This window comes from Toxorhynchites rutilus, chromosome 3 (assembly GCF_029784135.1).
Source record: "Toxorhynchites rutilus septentrionalis strain SRP chromosome 3, ASM2978413v1, whole genome shotgun sequence".
NCBI lineage: Eukaryota > Metazoa > Arthropoda > Insecta > Diptera > Culicidae > Toxorhynchites > Toxorhynchites rutilus.
The window spans coordinates 138,589,911-138,608,459 of NC_073746.1; the positions used below are offsets into that span (position 1 = coordinate 138,589,911).

At 39.5% G+C, this 18,549-nt stretch overlaps 1 protein-coding gene across 2 annotated transcripts in view; it reads right to left on the reverse strand.

Annotated features, from left to right (window-relative positions):
- Positions 1–1,529: 1,529 nt before the first annotated feature.
- The window catches only part of LOC129779016 (uncharacterized), a 60,496-nt gene continuing 43,476 nt past the window's right edge, over positions 1,530–18,549 (reverse strand). The window contains exons 1-4 of one of the 2 annotated variants that reach the window (XM_055786250.1): positions 15,531–15,659; positions 11,082–11,182; positions 2,288–2,688; positions 1,530–2,226 (exon numbers count right to left, since the gene is read on the reverse strand). In XM_055786250.1, coding sequence (XP_055642225.1) covers positions 2,068–2,226; positions 2,288–2,688; positions 11,082–11,181 — 660 coding nt within the window. In that variant the 5' untranslated portion in view covers position 11,182; positions 15,531–15,659 and the 3' untranslated portion in view covers positions 1,530–2,067. Of the gene's footprint in view, positions 2,227–2,287; positions 2,689–11,081; positions 11,183–15,530; positions 15,660–18,549 lie in introns of those variants that run through there. The other variant, XM_055786249.1, reaches the window with a different exon arrangement.

Here is an 18,549-nt window from a genome sequence, read left to right on the forward strand (position 1 = left end):
TTTCAAATGTCCATCAAATAGTCAGAAACAGTAATCAGGTCCGAATTTGTCAGATGATTGATCCGAAATCGACTTCTTTATTGGCAGTTTTCGTCTTAGGTTTTCAGTTGAATTTATCATTACACAATTTTATCGCGAAACACACGCTGGTCGTGTTTACAAATACTTTGTGCTGAATTTCTTTGAACTGAAGGTACTATCCGAAAAAAGGATTCGGGCCAGGAATTGGATGCAAAGAAAAGGAGCAACAAATACAATATTGAAGGAACTCCACGGTGATGATCCCCGAGAGTACAGAGCAGTGTTGAGAATAACACCTGAAAAAGTGAAAAAACTGTTGGATTTAATTGTTCCACAAATACAACGCCAAGATACACTCACTATACCCTATACTCTACAAGAGTGAATCTAGAAATGATGTGCCTTTCTTCTGGAATATCGTTCAGATTATTGTCGATATTTTTTAGAATCTCGAAAGCATCCATAGCTGAATCAATTCCGAAAGTATGTGGTGCTACAATAGGCAGTCTAAAAGATTTTTCAAAATTTGATTTATTTCGCCTTGACAGCAGCTTCGTGTACCAATTCGTGAAATGAAAATGATAGTAGAATTGCAGGAGAAATAAATACGCTTCAAAAACTAAAATAATGAATGAAAATCTACTTTTTTAAATCGAATATGTATTCTGTTTCTTAGAACAATATATTTTTTTTGCAAGTTGTGAGTGAATTCTGAATGAAAATTGTGCCCGATAATGATTTTATATTTAGATTACCAATAGATTACCTCAAAAAGAAAACGTGCCCCGCCAGCGTGCAAAACAAAATAACAACAATTCCGTTTAGAAACTATGAGGGTTTTATTAGTTTTTCCAATAATTTTCAAGTCTATAAATATCTTCGCATATTTTCAAATATCTTAAAAATAGAGACATGTAAAGACAATGTAAAGATTTGGCATCCTTGATTCGAGCGCTAAATTCAGTTTTTGACGTTTTGAGGGATGCGAGTGCGAGTAAATTCAAAAAACTTTGAAGTAGCTCGCACGCCGAATCACACATGACACTAACTGGTATGATGTGTTCACACGGTGTGAGTAGCTGCACTGCAGTAACTGACTAGACCGACTTGTATGCTTACTCGCACCGTCTGAACCCGGCTTAACGGACCATGTTTTTGGAGACATTTTCTCTAAAATAATATATATATATATAATATATATAAGAGCTGAGCGACCACGAGGCACGGTAAGGACTTCGACCCAAGTGTAGCAGACTCACACTCAAGTAGATTCATTGCTCAAAGTGTTTTTAACTATTTCTCTACTTTTTTCGGTACGGCACTATGACATAATCCTCAGTCCACTTAGTTTTTCTTTTACCTTGCCTGCAGTTTTAAATTACAAAGAAAAATTCGAATAAGTAAATATCTTAAAGGCAACTTGTTCGGCTAGAATATGAATTAGGGCCATCACCATTGTTCCAGTAACTATTCGGATACATTCTTGCTTCAATTAAACGCCAATCGGCTTTGATTCGGTACTTTTTATTTTCCAGACAAGAAAACAAAAACTTACAAATGTACAAAATGATGAAATTTAGAGTCTAGAGTGGTAAATGATTGTTTTTGCAGTGAAACGTTTTTCATTTTCCCTATTATTTTCATCGCATGGTTGAATTTTGTTTTGTCTATACAAAATGGCGCAAAGCGCCTCACACTGTCGCGTAATCTAACATCATTTTTACATTCATTTATGAATTCTTACAGCTTGTTGTTTCTTTTGTACAGAGAAAATTTGCACAAACAATTTAATAATTTTTTCATTGTTTAAAACATTATTACAATAAAATAAATAATAAAACAAAGTAAGTATAACACACAACTTTTGTCTCGCTTTTCCTTTTTTTCACGATTACATTACAATGCCGCCACGTCTAGACTGACCATCAACTGTGGCGGTGATTTTGATTGGGATTTATCTTTGTTGTTCCGACACTGGTTAAATTTCCGTATAATTTGGACTAAAGCTCAATTGGTTGGATTGCAGATGGGCGGACGTCTCTGTGCTTACAGGCGAACTCCTGGATTGCGAGAGCGGACAAAGTTCAGTAGTTCATCGGAATCTTCGCACACGAAAGGTTTCACGTGGTGACAGGCAACGTCGTGCCACTTCAGGCCATCATTGTAGAAGTTGTTCAATATTGACAAACATGATTCATCGTTACCCTGCGGAAGAGAGAATTGATCAGTGAAGATATCTGGGAGAAATGCGAGGGATGGTTCATACCTGGGCCGCCTCGCGGTTATCTGGCTGAGCCTGTCCGTATCCTCCGGTGTAGCTCCAATCGCCAGTGTTGCGCTGAGTGGTTGGGCCGATCTTAACTCCCGATCCGGACCAGAACCATCCGTTCTCATTCGGTGGCTGCAGATCCGGACGGTCGCAACCGGCGAAGTTACACTTGCGACCCGAGGTCCAGATATAACGAATGTTGCCGCGGGCGATGCGCTGTTTGATGAATTCGTTTTCCTGTGGAGTTTCCAGCGATACAGCATCCATACAATGACGGCGACAGATGTTACGGGCGTCGAGCCAGTCAACTTCCAGATTGCGGGTAGGGCTGTGCTCCCAGCTGAAGAAGTACGAATGTGCTACGCCGCGGGCATCTCGGTACGTTGCGTGTCGCACTCCTAGAAATTGGGAAAAATGATAATTGCTGATGGAAAGTATGCACACAATTTTCGAAAAAAAAACGATGGGAACACATCATGCCACTAAAACATGTTTTTGTTTGTTTCAGATAAAGATAAAATTCAACATCTAAAGTTAACAGTATACAAAATTTTATAAATTATTTCTGTTGTAAACATGATAGGGATACTTTATGGTCGGAGTTCAAAATCACGACACTTGTCACAAATACGATAATGACCAAACTATTATCCTTATGTAAGAAAAAAAACCCGTTGTATGTAATTTTCACTTCAAGAGAATATTATTCGGACGATCCATGCAGTGAAAATACTTCGGAGATGATGGTTCCTATTTTTGTACGAGCACAGAAGATTTTTCTTGCTGTTTCCGAGTCATCAAACATAGTGCACAATAGTGCCATAGTACAAACCATGGTTTTGAAGCTGTTATGATGCATCATGGTATGAAACGCAAGAGTTCCTTCTGCAGCCCTAGAAGATTTGGGCGACTGAATTGATTTTTGCACCACATAGTTCAGCAAAGGGTATGGAGGTGGTGGATGTCAATTGAATATTTTTGTAATGTTTCGTTGCTTGGATATGCTTTCCTAAATCAGATCTACTTGGAATGGTTCATGTTGATCCCAAAATTCTGTTTCAACTAAATGACTAAATGTACATTACCGATATTAGCCAACGAAACGTGTGAATCACATAAGGTACACCGAGGTAAGTGTACCTTCGGGGTAAGTGGATCAATTGATTTATAAAATCTACTGTACATTCGTTTTGATCTAAATGAGCGTCTTATAACGAATCGATCCCTAACAACACCCCAGCATCAATACTACGAACAAATCTAGTGTATGTACACATTTATGAAGCGCAATACGCGAAACGTCTTTTTTAGCTCTAGAAAAAGTTAGTTTACGACGTCGATGTAAGCTTCAATAGGCGCTAAAAGGGATTGTTAAAGCATCTATAACAAAGTATTAAACAAGTCTAGAATGAATAACAAATGATTCAAGCATTAGAAACTAATATGTTCATCATGATACACTTACCCAATTATTTAATTCAACTGGGGGAATTGAATCTTTCTTGCAGCATAATTAGTTAGCTTATTTCTCTACCTGGTCGTTCAATAGAAAATTCAATTTATTTCTTATATCATTCCAGCAGCAATGGCTTGGACATACGTGAAGAAAAGGTCTGCACCGGCATATTCTAAAGCTTCTTTAGATGCGGCCATTGACGTTGTAGAAGGTGAAAGAATGACAGTGTCCCAAACTGCACGATGCTATTAAATCCCCAGATTTACTCGACAGAGAACAGAGAAGCATTTGCATTGAAACGATGGATAAATGGGGTTTTGGCTTATCCAGGACCGAGGTTCTACAGGCCATCGCATGGTATCTGACTGAAAACCATATTCCCAATCCTGTCAAACATCCTTTGCCCGGAGATGAATATTTTCATCACTTCAAGAAACGTCACGGTTTATCTCAAAAGAAGGCTCAATCTATTGAGATTGCTCGAAAGAGAGATGTCGATCCATGACAAATTATTTTCAATTCCTAGAAGAAGTAACTCATGGAGTTCCTCCTGATAGAATCTACAATGTAGATGAATCTAGTTTCTGCCTTGATCCTACTCGTGTGAAGGTTGTTGGAGAGAAAGGGAGAGCAGCACACCGTGAGCAGCAGGACATGCCAAAGAGAATATTACCGTATTGATGCGTGGGAACGCAATTGGTGGAAAACTGCCTCCGTTGATTGTATTTGAAACAAAAAACCTATGGACATACTGGATGGCATCTAAAGAAGACGAGTTTCCTGAATTAGCTTACGCAGCTACTCCAAACGGATGGACGGATACTGAGCCATTCACCAATTATTTCGAGCGCCAATTTTGAGAGTGATTCCGCAGACACGGCCAGTTGTTCTGATATATGACGGCCATTCATCGCATATCATTCTGAAACTGACTGAAAAAGCTATGGAGAAGCAAGTCGTGGTTTTGAAACTCCCACCTCACACAAGCCACCTGTTCCGATTGCCAAGTGATTATAATTTTTTTAATGATGGACTCACTTTGTGTATTTTCTCAATTGCCTTTTAATCTATACACTATTTGAGCTAATAAAAGTTAATAAGATATATTTGCCTTTTTTCTCCTATGATTCAGTATTATTATCCATATTTTTATTTTATTTTTTTTATTTATTCATTTCGTCAAACAAATGTAGACTACACACTTATACACTAATGTTACAATGTTTTCTTAGGTTAAATATTATTTTTGCGGTACATGTTTCTTTTTAGCTGTTTTTTATTCATTGTTGTGTCAATTATTTCGCAGTGCTGATTGTATATACGCATCATGCGATTGATAGGGGCGTTATTTGCATAATTTGTTCTGGATGTTTTGGTTAGAAACAAATTTCGCGTTCTTAATTGACGCCCAGGTACATAGAAATTTAGTTTTTCTAGTAATTCAGCTGACTGTACTCGTTGCGAAATTAGGTCATTAACAAAAGAAAGCATTGCAAATTCACGGCGTTCTTTTAGTGTTTGGATGTTTATGAGCATGCAACGTGCTTCATATGAAGGAAGTGGAAATGAGGTCCAGTTGAGTTTACGAAGAAACTGTTTCTGGACTGACTCAATGCGTTCTTCATGTACGACCATATACGGGTTCCAAACGATGTTACAGTATTCCAGAATAGGCCTTACATATGTAATATATAAAAGCTTTATTGTGTATGGGTCCTGGAAGTTATGTGAGAAGCGTTTGACAAAACTTAACACACTATTCGCCTTATTTATTACAGAGTTGTAGTGTTCTATGAATGTGAGTTTACAGTCCAGGACGACGCCTAGATCTCTAACTATTTCACATTTTTCTACATTTTGATTTCCAAGACATATTACAATATTTGGTACATGTTTTTTTCTGCTAAATGTTATAGAGTTGCACTTTTTCACATTCAGTGTTAGTAGATTTTTATCACACCAAGTATGGAATACATGTATTTCGTTTCGAAATGCTTCGATGTCGTTTTCATTTCCAATTTCCGCGAAAAGCTTCATGTCGTCGGCATACACAAGTATATTGATACGCTTGAGAACGAAGGAGATGTCATTAACGTACAGAATGAAAAGAAGAGGACCAAGATGAGAGCCTTGTGGGACTCCCGATGTGACTTTTACTGGATTTGAAAGAGAATTTTGAAAATGAACAATTTGTTCACGGTTTGTTAGATAAGAATTGAGCCAGTTTAAGAGTTTTTGTTCCATTCCTATTTTCTGCAATTTGAAGAGTAGTAATGGAATGTCGATGCGGTCAAATGCTTTACTGAAGTCAGTGTAAAGAGTTTCTACGTGTTTGCCATTTTCCATTGCATTCAAAATAAAAGTCACAAAAGCCAACAGATTAGTTGCAGTTGAACGGCCTTTGAAGAAGCCATGTTGCATATGAACAATAATGATCCACTTACCCCTTAACATAGGGGTAAGTGGATCACCTGGTATTCTTTTTTCAATTCGCTTCTATAGTGTTCTAGTCAAACTAAACATTCTAGTTTCATACCTGTCTTCTTTACAATACCCTTAGATTTATTTCATGTTGAGTAGACGGTAAAATACTAATTTTCTAGAATGTAATACTAAGTTGAAGAAGGACTTTTCATTTTATTGGATCCACTTACCCCGGTGTACCTTATGCAGTATTTAGCCTTATAATCATTACGTCTTTCTGTGAAACAATGATACTTCCGGCACAATTTGTTAGTAAAACAACACTAACTGTTTAGATATTTAGATTGGGATATCGGAATATCGAGACAAAACATAAAAACACCTTGCCCGTTGAAATGAAAATTCTGAATGATAATACGTTTGAAAATTAGAACAAATGCTAGAATATGAAAAAATAAATCAGGACGTCCCAAAAGGATCTCAAAATCAGGACATATCCTGCTAAATCAGGACAGTATCCCTAAGAAATGAACTATCTGTCAAACATCTGTCAGAAATTCTACAACACGAAGGAAGAGAAAAGGACAGCAACTGTCGACGGAATGATTGTTCTTTTATCAAAGAAGAAGATCCCCGTCACGTTATTTAAGAAAGCGGAACAGCATGCGGAACAACAGAACAATTTAGGATCGATTTTTGTGAACAGCGATTCTCTCGTTTAGGACCGGTCCTGTAAATTAGCTGCCTAAATCATGTGATTTGTTATTTTTTATAAGTGCACGAAGCCTCATGAATGTTCAATATCACGGACAAGTCTATCAAAAAGAGCGCGAGACTGAAATGTTTGTGGCCATGCCCATTTTTGTACCTAAGTTCTTAATTCAATGTTGCTTTTTTCATTGAAAACTATATCATTGACATAACGATCATGATAACTCACTGCACACGTTTAGTTTTTGTTGTGTTGTTAGAAGATAAGGAAACAAATAATGAACTAGTGTATAGTTAGAATATTCTTTGTTTTATTAGTTTCAACCTCGAAAAAACGCCCGAAATTCGTGGCTCCACACTAGAATTAAGTTTATAAGTTCATTTAACTGACCAAGCTAACTTTGTCCTGCCCAAAATTGATTTATTGATATGAATACTTCTGAACATTCACGTTCTTTCAGAAAGCGAACGCTCGTGGCTTGAGTTCCAGAAAATTAATTGATCAATCTTTCAATTCGTTTTCGTTTTTGAACAGTTTTGAGGGTTCTTTGCATCGGTCCAATTGTACTTGTTTCAATCTGGTCAATAAATGGCTCACACATGGCTTGTACGCATCAAGCTATAAGTTTTCACGAAAAATACGACCTATGCTGCGCTTGGAAATGTTTATTTCTACTGCTAGACGGTTTCTTTTGCGAATAGGATTGTTCCGAAGACATTTACGAACGACATGGAAGACATTGTGCAGCTGTTCTGACCTTGGATCCATCTTCCACACCAGGTGTTACTTAGAACCGTTGTAGTGTACGGATCACGAATCGTTCATTGATAGAGAGACGTTTCCGCAGGTCGTAGATCTGTTCGCCGTCTTCGCGCACTTCAAAAACGCAAAACTTGCCGCACGCTTCTTGTAGAGGCCGAAGTTTATCGTTGCTAAAAAATCGAAATAAATACCGACGGGACCGCGAAGCTGTTAAATGTGTACCGGGAATTTGTAATTTTAAATCTTCCGGCTGAGCATTTTTCATTTACTTATAAAGTTAGTACTACTGTCAGTGGTCTCAATGTTGATTTTGAGCCCGATCTGTTTTACCCGGCGATTTTTGATGTGGATTCTGTTGGTCAAAGATATTTTGTGAAATTCTGTATTGCAAACGAAATTTGTTGTGCCGAAACATTGAAATTGTTTCAGAATTCATTTGGCGATTCAACTATGTCGAAAACACGGGCGTATGAATGCTATGAGGCATTCAAAGACGGCCGAGAAGAGATGAACGATTTGCCATGTCAAGGATGTCCATCCACCTCTTCAACTGATGAAAACATCGACAAAATAGAAGTAATGGTGCTAGGGAATCGTCATTTAACTAAGAGAGTCTCATCTCTCATGATACCGCTAGTCATATTTTGGTTGATGTTTTGGGCATGAGAAAAGCCGAAGTATGACTAGTGGCAACAGAGCTCAAATTTCTTCAAAAATTTCATCACAATCAAATAGCATACTTGTACGAACAAATTCTGATCCCACGTTCATCCAACGCATAATTACTGGGCAGTTTGAGTTTTCCTATTTTTATTTTTTTTTTTTAAACTCAAATTACCGCTTCTCGGGACCCGTGTTGACAGCATCGAAGACAAAAATTCCTGAATACAGCTATAAAAAGTATTCGATGACTGGATTGTTCGTCGATAATATAAATTTGGATGATAAATAAAGCATTTTCTTCAGAAACACAAGTTTCCGGTATATATTTGGCAGATGCAAACAACCATTATTTTCATTTATAAATATTATTTATATAAATATTATATAAGTAAATATTATATAAATAACAAATAGTCGTTCCAAACCATTGCACTGAAAACGCAGAAAAACTTTTGTTTTTATGTATTTTTGACGTAGTACTACGTCTTTCATTAAGGGTGTCAAATCAGAAAACAGTTCATTTAGATTTTCCCATACATTTATTTTTACTCATTTGTGAGCTTTCCTACCCGTGCCGTAAATAAAGAGCAGCTTATCGACCAGCAATGAAGGGGATATAGGTGAATGAACTTTCAAGTTTAAGCCTTTATAATACAAAAAAAACTAACTTACTAACGAAGGGGAATATTTGCCTAGAGCATAAATATTGGATCTCGCTGAGGCAAACTTTCAGTAACGTTCTGTATTCGAAGCAATGAACATCGCTTGGTCTTTAGCTTTTTGTTTCATCACATGTTTTCGTTTCGGATTGAGCTATGGACGCGACCAAATTACTCACTCGCTGAAGTATCTGCACCCAAAATTGATTTTTAGCTCATGTTTTGTCATCCCGATTTATCACATTAAATGAGCGTAAAAATGACAGAAAATGCCATGACTCACAAATACTGGTGGGCATTTGTATAATATTAGGCTGTCAAAAAAGTCCTGCGGTATTTTTTTGAATTTTCATTTGTTCATAAAATTAGTTACAATCATCTGTTTTAAGTCAAATATGCGCCGTTTCGTTCGATGACTTGTTCCCAACGAGATGCCAACTTCATAATACCCCTGTTATAGAAGCTCGCTTCCTTATTGGCAAAAAACTCGGATAGCCAATTTTCACAGGCCTCTTTTGTGGCTAACTTCTGACTACCTAGCTCGTTCGCCATGGACAAAAACAGGTGGTAGTCACTTGGTGCAAGGTCCGGACTATACGGCGGATGCAAAAGAACCTCCCATCCGAGCTCCCAGAGCTTCTGGCGCGTCACCAAAGAAGTGTGTGGCCTGGCGTTGTCCTGATGGAAGACAATGCGGCCTCTGTTTATCAAAGATGGCCTCTTCTTCATGAGTGCTACCTTCAAGCGGTCCAGTTTTTGTCAGTACAGGTCCGAATTGAGCGTTTGGCCATAGGGAAGCAGCTCATAATAGATTATTCCTTGACAATCCCACCAAACACACAGCAGAACCTTCCTGGCCGTTAATGAGGGCTTGGCCACCGTCTGAGCCGCTTCAGCGGGCTTCGACCACGACCGTTTGTGCTTCACGTTGTCGTAAGTGACCCACTTTTCATCGCCAGTCACCATCTGCTTCAGAAACGGGTCGATTTTGTTGCGATTCACATGCGTCGATACGGTCAAAAATGTTTTTTTGCGTCAAGTGTGTGGCACCCATACATCGAGCTTCTTTGTGAATCCAAGCTTCTTCAAATGGTTAATAACGGTTTGATGACTTACCCCCAGCTCTTGGCCGATGCTACGGCTGCTACTATGCCGGTCTTTCTCGGCTAATTCAGTGATTTTGTCGCAATTTTCGACGACAGGCCTTCCGGAGCGTGGCGCATCTTCGACGACCTCATAGTCATAGTAGTACTGTAAAATATGTCGTATTTTCTCTTTATTTTGCTCCATATTTGCGACACTATAACTCACGAACGACTTAACCAAACAAAACACTTTCAAGGACTATATTATAGCGCGCAAAAATACCTTTCCAACAAGCTATAGTATGACTCTATACAATGAATACAACTAGAACTACGCGCTTACAACGACACCTCGCGGAAATACCGCAGGACTTTTTTGACAGCCTAATATATATGGTACGGCAATATAAGATTAATACAAGCGAGCGAAACAAGAGACACGTTTCAAATAAGCACGCATTACTTGGCCACTGGCTCAGACCGAGATGGATATAGATCTTCTTTAAGCTGGAAAGTGTTTTCTAGGATTAAAATTAGATAGCGTCATGTCTTGGACATAACCTCCTATATTTTTTTCCATACAAAATGGAGAATTTTCGAAAGTTTCTGTATTTTTGACAAAAATTTTAATTTAATTGAGTAGAAAAGAAGTTATGTTTTTATGAATCAAGGTTTTGAAACGATTTTTTGGTTTAGTTTCACCAGAACCAGTATAATGACGAATTAAAAAATTGCTTACACCTACACACACCAAGTTAAAAAACTGTTCGTAAAACATTCCAAAACTTGAGAGTGTTTAGGCTTTAAAACGATGGACATCCCATCTTTATGCGTTCATTCAATTTACAACAAAATTCTATTCTGTTTGTAATGAAAATACGGCATTTACTTTTCGGGTAACCAACACCTTTCTCCACCAACTGCCATCAGAAGTCAGGAAAATTTGTCTTACTTCATAACAATCTTTTAACGCAACTAACTACGGGCAATATAGACATTGTTCGGTATACTAGATCGTGATTGTACTTACGGTTGGAGCAACTTCTTGGGTCAGGCAAGGCAAGTCGTCGCTGAGCCAGTACCACCGTGGCACCGAGAGCCAGCAGCGTCAGAGTTCGCAACACGAACATCCTGGAATTAGAAAAGAGGCGACAAATGTAACAACGGAATTCCGATGGATTTACGATAGGAGGAAAATTCTAAGAGTCAACATAAGCGGGGTAAAATAACGGACTGAATTCGACTGACAACAACTGACGGAGTATAAGTTCGTGTGGGCGCGCAATTCTACCACAATGGCAGCCCGGTGGGGCCAAACCTATTTCCTGATGCTGTTTGGTTGCCCATACGATGACGATGGCTTTGTTGTCAATCTTCGGAATGGCGGGAGTATTTGAACATTAAATTTCAATTTTACGATTGAATCGGCATGTTTTTATCTGTGGCGCAATTGTTATGCTAATGTACTTTTCTATAGATGAAATTGATTCGTTTGAATGGGTTGGCTTAACATGTCAATTGTAAACCGACTGGACCGAACTGAGTGAGTACTTCACCATCGATTATTGGCACTTTGTCAGTTGCAGGTATGACACATCAATTTTCCAGAAAATTCCCCGTCGAATGTTTTTAATTTCAACTCGTTCTCTAATACCATTATTTAACAAACTATCTTACGCCAATCGAAAGCAAAAGGAAAATAATCGATTGCATAACGACTTTGGAACGATATTCATTCTACATAATTCGAGTTGTTGGCAAAGGAAGCCGAAAAAACAGAAACAAACAAAACTCATCCGACTCCGAATCACGTTCCCGCGAAGAGATAATTCACTCGTGATTACATGCGAAAAAACTTTCACCCGGGCCGAAACTTGCTGGGACGGCCTTAAAAGGCCATCCCCGAGGAGGGTGACTGAACCTGTCATGTCAGGAAGGGATCATAGCGTGATGATTGATATAATGATTTCTTCCCGCCGGGGTGCTGGCAGCGCCGGGCACCGTGTGCGAGTTGATTAAGGTTTTGATGCCTCATACGGGATTACCCCGGTGATGAGGGTCGTGGGCAGTTTATTAAATAGTGAGATTCATGGGAGCGAAGGATGCTTTAAGTTTTATTTCATTTGTTTTAGCATTCATGTTTCTTAGTAACATGATTTATTTGATTCGAAAGGGATATTGTGAGTATGATATAATGTTACTCTCGCTTTCTTTTAAGAAAAAACTACCATTATCTTTAAACTTGAAGCTTGAAACATAAACCAATATCTCTAATTTTCATTTTATTTCTTTGCCTTAGATGTATTATTTTACACATAACTCGCTCGGAAAAATGATTAACGGTGACCTAGTGAAATTACTGCAATGATCCGTGATGTTTTTGGTTCAAAAACACCAAGATTTGTTTACGAGAAGGATAGGTATCTCGTAAACAGACCGCGTAAAAAACTGCGTAACAGGGTGTGTCACATCAAATTGCATCACGGAAAAAACGCTGTAGAAATTTAATTTTTAGGAATTATATCTTCAGCTTTCGCTTATAATCAGATAAGAGTGTATAGATCACGTTGGCCATGCTTCACTGTCAATTTTTCGTAAATTTGGAAAAATGTCGTCGAGCAAAAAAGAGCGTCGTGAATTAATCCTGCGCACTCATTTCGAGAATCCGGAGTTGTCACATCGGTACATCGGTAAGATGCTGGGAATCATCCAATCCACGGTCAGCAGAGTACTAAAACGATACTTCGAGAACCTAACCATCGACCGGAAGGTGAAGAACGGCAAAAATGGATGCTCCGTCAGTGAAAAAGATCACAAGTGCATAGTTAAGCAGTTTAGACGTGATCGGAGAAGTTCGGTTCTCGATGTCGCCAATAAGCTGAATTTGTCAAGTTCATTCGTCCAGCGGACCAAGCAGCGGGAGGGCCTGCGTACATACAAGGTTCAGAAGGCTCCTAACCGCGACGAAAGGCAAAACATGGTGGGGAAGACGCGAGCCCGGAAGCTGTACACCGAAATGCTGACGAAGCCGCATTGCCTGGTAATGGACGACGAAACCTACGTCAAAGCGGACTTTCGTCAGCTGCCGGGCCTGTTGTTCTTCTCCGCAGAGGACAAATTCAGCGTTCCGGAGGAGATTCGCAAGCAGAAACTATCCAAGTTTGCCAAAAAGTACATGGTGTGGCAAGCGATCTGCTCTTGCGGAAAGCGGAGCGCCCCCTTCGTGATGACCGACACGGTAAACGGGCAGGTTTACCTTAAGGAGTGCCTACAGAAGCGCTTACTACCACTATTGAAGCAGCACGAGGGCCCGACCATCTTCTGGCCGGATCTCGCTTCGTGCCACTTCAAAGGACGTGTTGGAGTGGTACGAAGCCAACGGGGTCACCTTCGTGCCAAAGGAAATGAACCCGCCCAACGCGCCGGAGCTTCGCCCAATAGAGAAATATTGGGCGATTATGAAGCAGGCCCTCCGGAAGAACCCAAAAGTTGTCAAATCGGAGGCGGACTTCAAGAGAAAATGGATTTCTGTTCAAAAAAAAACTACAACCTGACGTTGTACAGAACCTTATGGACGGGGTAAAGAGGAAGGTGCGAGCATACGGGCTTGGGCTCGAAGTATGAATAAAAAGAAAATGCCAAAAGTTGTTTAATAGTTTTTATTTTACTGTCTAAAATTTTCAAAAGGATCAGTCTACTGGGCGAATTTCTACAAGGTTTTTTCCGTGATGAAATTTGATGTGACACACCCTTTATTGGAAAATCCGTAAAAAAAAGTTGATGGGTCTGATGCCTGACGGCACGGACTGGATCTTGATTATGTCTAGTAATTGCATTTGAATTGAGTTTTTTCATTGTTCAAAATCTGTATTTTTTCTCTTTTGATATATTAAATGGAAGCCCTGAAAAAACCCGTTTCCATTATATGAGTTTGTGCCCTTTAAACGGGTTAGATGAGATAACGTGGTAGAATCCGGAACCACATTCTGTTAAAAATTGTACACAAAAATACCATTAAAGCTTTGATGCATATTGAGTATCCTATGGTCATGAGAGCTCTCTTGGGAAGTTCGAGTAGCTGCTGTAGGGAATTGATCTCATCGGGTGTTAAGTTCTGCTTATGTATAGGAAAGGGAAAGGAGAATGCATTCGCAAGTGCAAGTGCATTCGAGGAAGTGAATAAGGCTTTTTAAGGAAGACATATATGGGGAACATTATATTGAGATCGCGACTACTCAAGTTATAATCTGACATGCGTGAGTATACCATTTCGAACTTCTAAATAAGCAGCCAGTTAAATTCATTAATTTAATTTTTACATAATCAAACAACATGCTCGGTATTGTGGCAGCCTGGAGCACAATTACATAAATTGTTAATAATAAGACCGACACGATAAAGCCGTGCATGAGCCCGAATTGATTGAACTTTGGGGATAGTAGAGTAAAACCATCTTCCGAGATCATCCCTCCATTAATTCTGCCAACTGATTAATGCCTATTATCGGCAAATGGAGAATGATTCATAACACGTATCAACTCATAATGCGAGCTTACGCCCGTATGTAGGCAACAAAATTGCTCTTTGCGTCGGGGAGGAAAGCGAGTGGTTAGTGCAATCGATTTGAAGTATTTGCACAGCGGATTCCCCCAGGCACATTAATTTTGAAGTCTGTGTTAGGGAAACACTGCTCGGCGGGAACGAAAATACCCCCGGCTTGCATGTATATTTGCAGAGCGGATTTCCATAGGTACATCGATTTTGAAGTCTGTGTTGGGGAAACCGTAAATCGGGCTAATCAAAAGTTGGCAGTGAGGGCGTTTAAATAACGCTTGACATTTTACAGTTATTCAATGGATCATCTCAGAAAAAATAAAATTTTATTAATTGTGATAGACGCGTAGAAATATTTCCTATCAATTGATGCAAACATCTTTTCGATCTGTTAAGAAATGTTCGAGTTATAAGCATTCGAAATACGGGTAGAGTTAGCACACAAATTGGCAGAACAAATGTATGGGAAAAAAGGAAGTTCTTCCAGTTTTCATGAATTTAAACCGTTTAGAGATTAGCGAATTGTAATGTATAGCACATCAAACAAATCTTAGAGAATTCGTTCGCAAAATAGTTATTAAGGTTAACTTTATTTCATAAAAACGTGATATGTTTTCTGATTTGGCACCCTTTGGCAGTTCTACGTCAAAACATACCGATTTCAATCGTCAAGTTGTTTAACTTTTTGACTATATCTTCTGTTCGTGTTTCAAGCAAAAAAAAAATCTGGATAAATTTACTGTCTAATGGTATATAACACAACATATGCCGCAATAACGATTTTGAGTAATATGTGTTTGAAAACTCTTAATGAATCGTCACATTTTTCGTCGAGTGGTTGCACTGGTTGTACTCATCTTTCAGGCAACGCTTTTGAAACTAATAAATTGTGTTTTCGAAGTTTTTTATTTGGATGTTCGTTTACCAAACTATGAAAACTGTGTAGTAATTCCAAATAACTGGCAGCAAATACTTGTGGAGTCGGCCGTTACTGCTGACAATCGCCCGAGCATCGCGGAGCTATATAACACACGTCCTGCCTGTGGGACTGCTGACGGATGAACTGACGAGCAAGCGCGATGCAAGGGAGAATGCAAGGCCTCGTTCGGTTCTATGCTAACTGTGTGCATTGGTGTGAGTGTAAGCACATCACGTGACAACTTACGTGCGCACAGTTGAACTGATAGTAGACCCTCATCGGGTTGTCTTGCCTATGCCCCACAATACTGAGTACAACGAACGATCAATCAAGAATGTCACATGTTTTCTCGGCGCATTCATATTGACTATACAAAATGTTTGCGCCGTGGCACAGTGGGGAATCGCTGGCCATCAGGCAAAAAACGAAAACGGCACCAGCTGATTCTTAGTATTTTTCCTTTCTTATTTGCTTAAATCTCACATTTGAGTGCAATATCATCAAATCTGACCAAAGCCTGGCATATTGAAGTTTTTTGGCAACTTTTTGGAAAAAAGTACATTACATTGAAACGCTCTGTAGCTTCAATGATAGCTTGAAAAACTGCGCAAATTATCGTATTAGTGAGAGAAGTGATATAAATTTTTTTACTATATTTGTTAACATAGGACTACGTCTAACCTTTCAATATAGGGGCCTATTTCAAAGCTTGGGGTGGAAACAGTGAATGATTTTGAACGTTAGTATCTGTTCAATTAATGAATGGATTTTGATTCCGAATACACAAATGTTATGTTTTTGTCCGCGACATATATAGTGGAAATAGAGAAACAAGTGAACAATGTAGCCAGCGGCGTCGAGTTCGAGTTCAAATAGAGGACTTCAGATTTTGTCGAGAAAGCAAAACAAAATGAGCCGTATTCCAGGGTTTGTAGACCACTCTTCGAACGCGCTTTTGATGAGAACTGATGAAGTAGTTTTCTCGTCTTGCAGTTTCAACTCATAGCATATGCTCCTGAGTAACACAAGTGTGATGGTAAAATGATTGATGCAAACTCAAAGGAGTGCTTATTGTAATGTTGTGAAATTAATTTCTGCGAACTACAAGGTCTTTCAGATTAAATGCTCACGCGAAAAAAATCGAAAAGCTCCTTATAAATTTTTTTTTCGTTCCGTCGATGGTAACAGTGTATTCCCCACTTCGGGATGATAATATTCGGCTACTCGTTCAGTCTGATCGGATGTGTCAGTGTCAAGATGTACAATTTACAAGAACGTGTAATTTTAGTGGAATCGTATTACTCGAGCAACCGAAGCCTTAATGAAACTTTGTCCTCTTATGGTAAGAATTTCAACATTTCTCATCGGCGATTACTTCCTCTGGGTGTACGTAAAGGATCGTTGCTATGTTAATAAGCCACAAAATTTGGAGGAACTTAAAGAAGAAATAACTCGGATTTTCAACAGCATCGAAATCGTAATGTTAGAGTTGTACATGAAGAATTTTGTGCACCGTTTAAAACGCGTTATCGAAAAAAGGGGTGGTCACACCAAAAATGTCCTAAAACAAGCTTTATTTTCGTTTTTTAAAAACAAAAATCGGTTCACTTTTGTAGTTATTAAAATTTGTTGCGTGAGCGTTTGATCTGAAAGACCCTGACTTTGGGCTGCCATTGAAGTTTTGTAAGACCATTTCGAGATTTCGAATACTAGATCAATGGAACACATGGCCCCTTCTTCCGACAGTTTTGGTTTTCTCTTTCCTGTGCTATCTGTACTTCTGATGCGATGTAAAGGGTGTGTCACATCAAATTGCATCACGGAAAAAACGCTGTAGAAATTCGCCCAGTAGACCGATCCTTTTGAAAATTTTAGACAGTAAAATAAAAACTATTAAACAACTTTTGGCATTTTCTTTTTATTCATACTTCGAGCCCAAGCCCGTATGCTCGCACCTTCCTCTTTACCTCGTCCATAAGGTTCTGTACAACGTCAGGTTGTAGTTTTTTTTAACAGAAATCCATTTTCTCTTGAAGTCCGCCTCCGATTTGACAACTTTTGGGTTCTTCCGGAGGGCCTGCTTCATAATCGCCCAATATTTCTCTATTGGGCGAAGCTCCGGCGCGTTGGGCGGGTTCATTTCCTTTGGCACGAAGGTGACCCCGTTGGCTTCGTACCACTCCAACACGTCCTTTGAATAGTGGCACGAAGCGAGATCCGGCCAGAAGATGGTCGGGACCTCGTGCTGCTTCAATAGTGGTAGTAAGCGCTTCTGTAGGGACTCCTTAAGGTAAACCTGCCCGTTTACCGTGCCGGTCATCACGAAGGGGGCGCTCCGCTTTCCGCATGAGCAGATCGCTTGCCACACCATGTACTTTTTGGCAAACTTGGATAGTTTCTGCTTGCGAATCTCCTCCGGAACGCTGAACTTGTCCTCTGCGGAGAAGAACAACAGGCCCGGCAGCTGACGAAAGTCCGCTTTGACGTAGGTTTCGTCGTCCATTACCAGGTAATGCGGCTTCGTCAGCATTTCGGTGTACAGCTTCCGGGCTCGCGTCTTCCCCACCATGTTTTGCCTTTCGTCGCGGTTAGGAGCCTTCTGAACCTTGTATGTACGCAGGCCCTCCCGCTGCTTGGTCCGCTGGACAAATGAACTTGACAAATTCAGCTTATTGGCGACATCCCGGACCGAACTTCTCGGATCACGTCTAAACTGCTAAACTACGTGCTTCAGATCTTTTTCACTGACGGAGCATCCATTTTTGCCGTTCTTCACCTTCCGGTCGATGGTTAGGTTATCGAAGTATCGTTTTAGTACTCTGCTGACCGTGGATTGGACGATTCCCAGCATCTTACCGATGTCCCGATGCGACAACTCCGGATTCTCGAAATGAGTGCACAGGATTAATTCACGACGCTCTTTTTCGTTCGACGACATTTTTCCAAATTTACGAAAAATTGACAGTGAAGCATGGCCAACGTGATCTATACACCCTTATCTGATTATAAGCGAAAGCTGAAGATA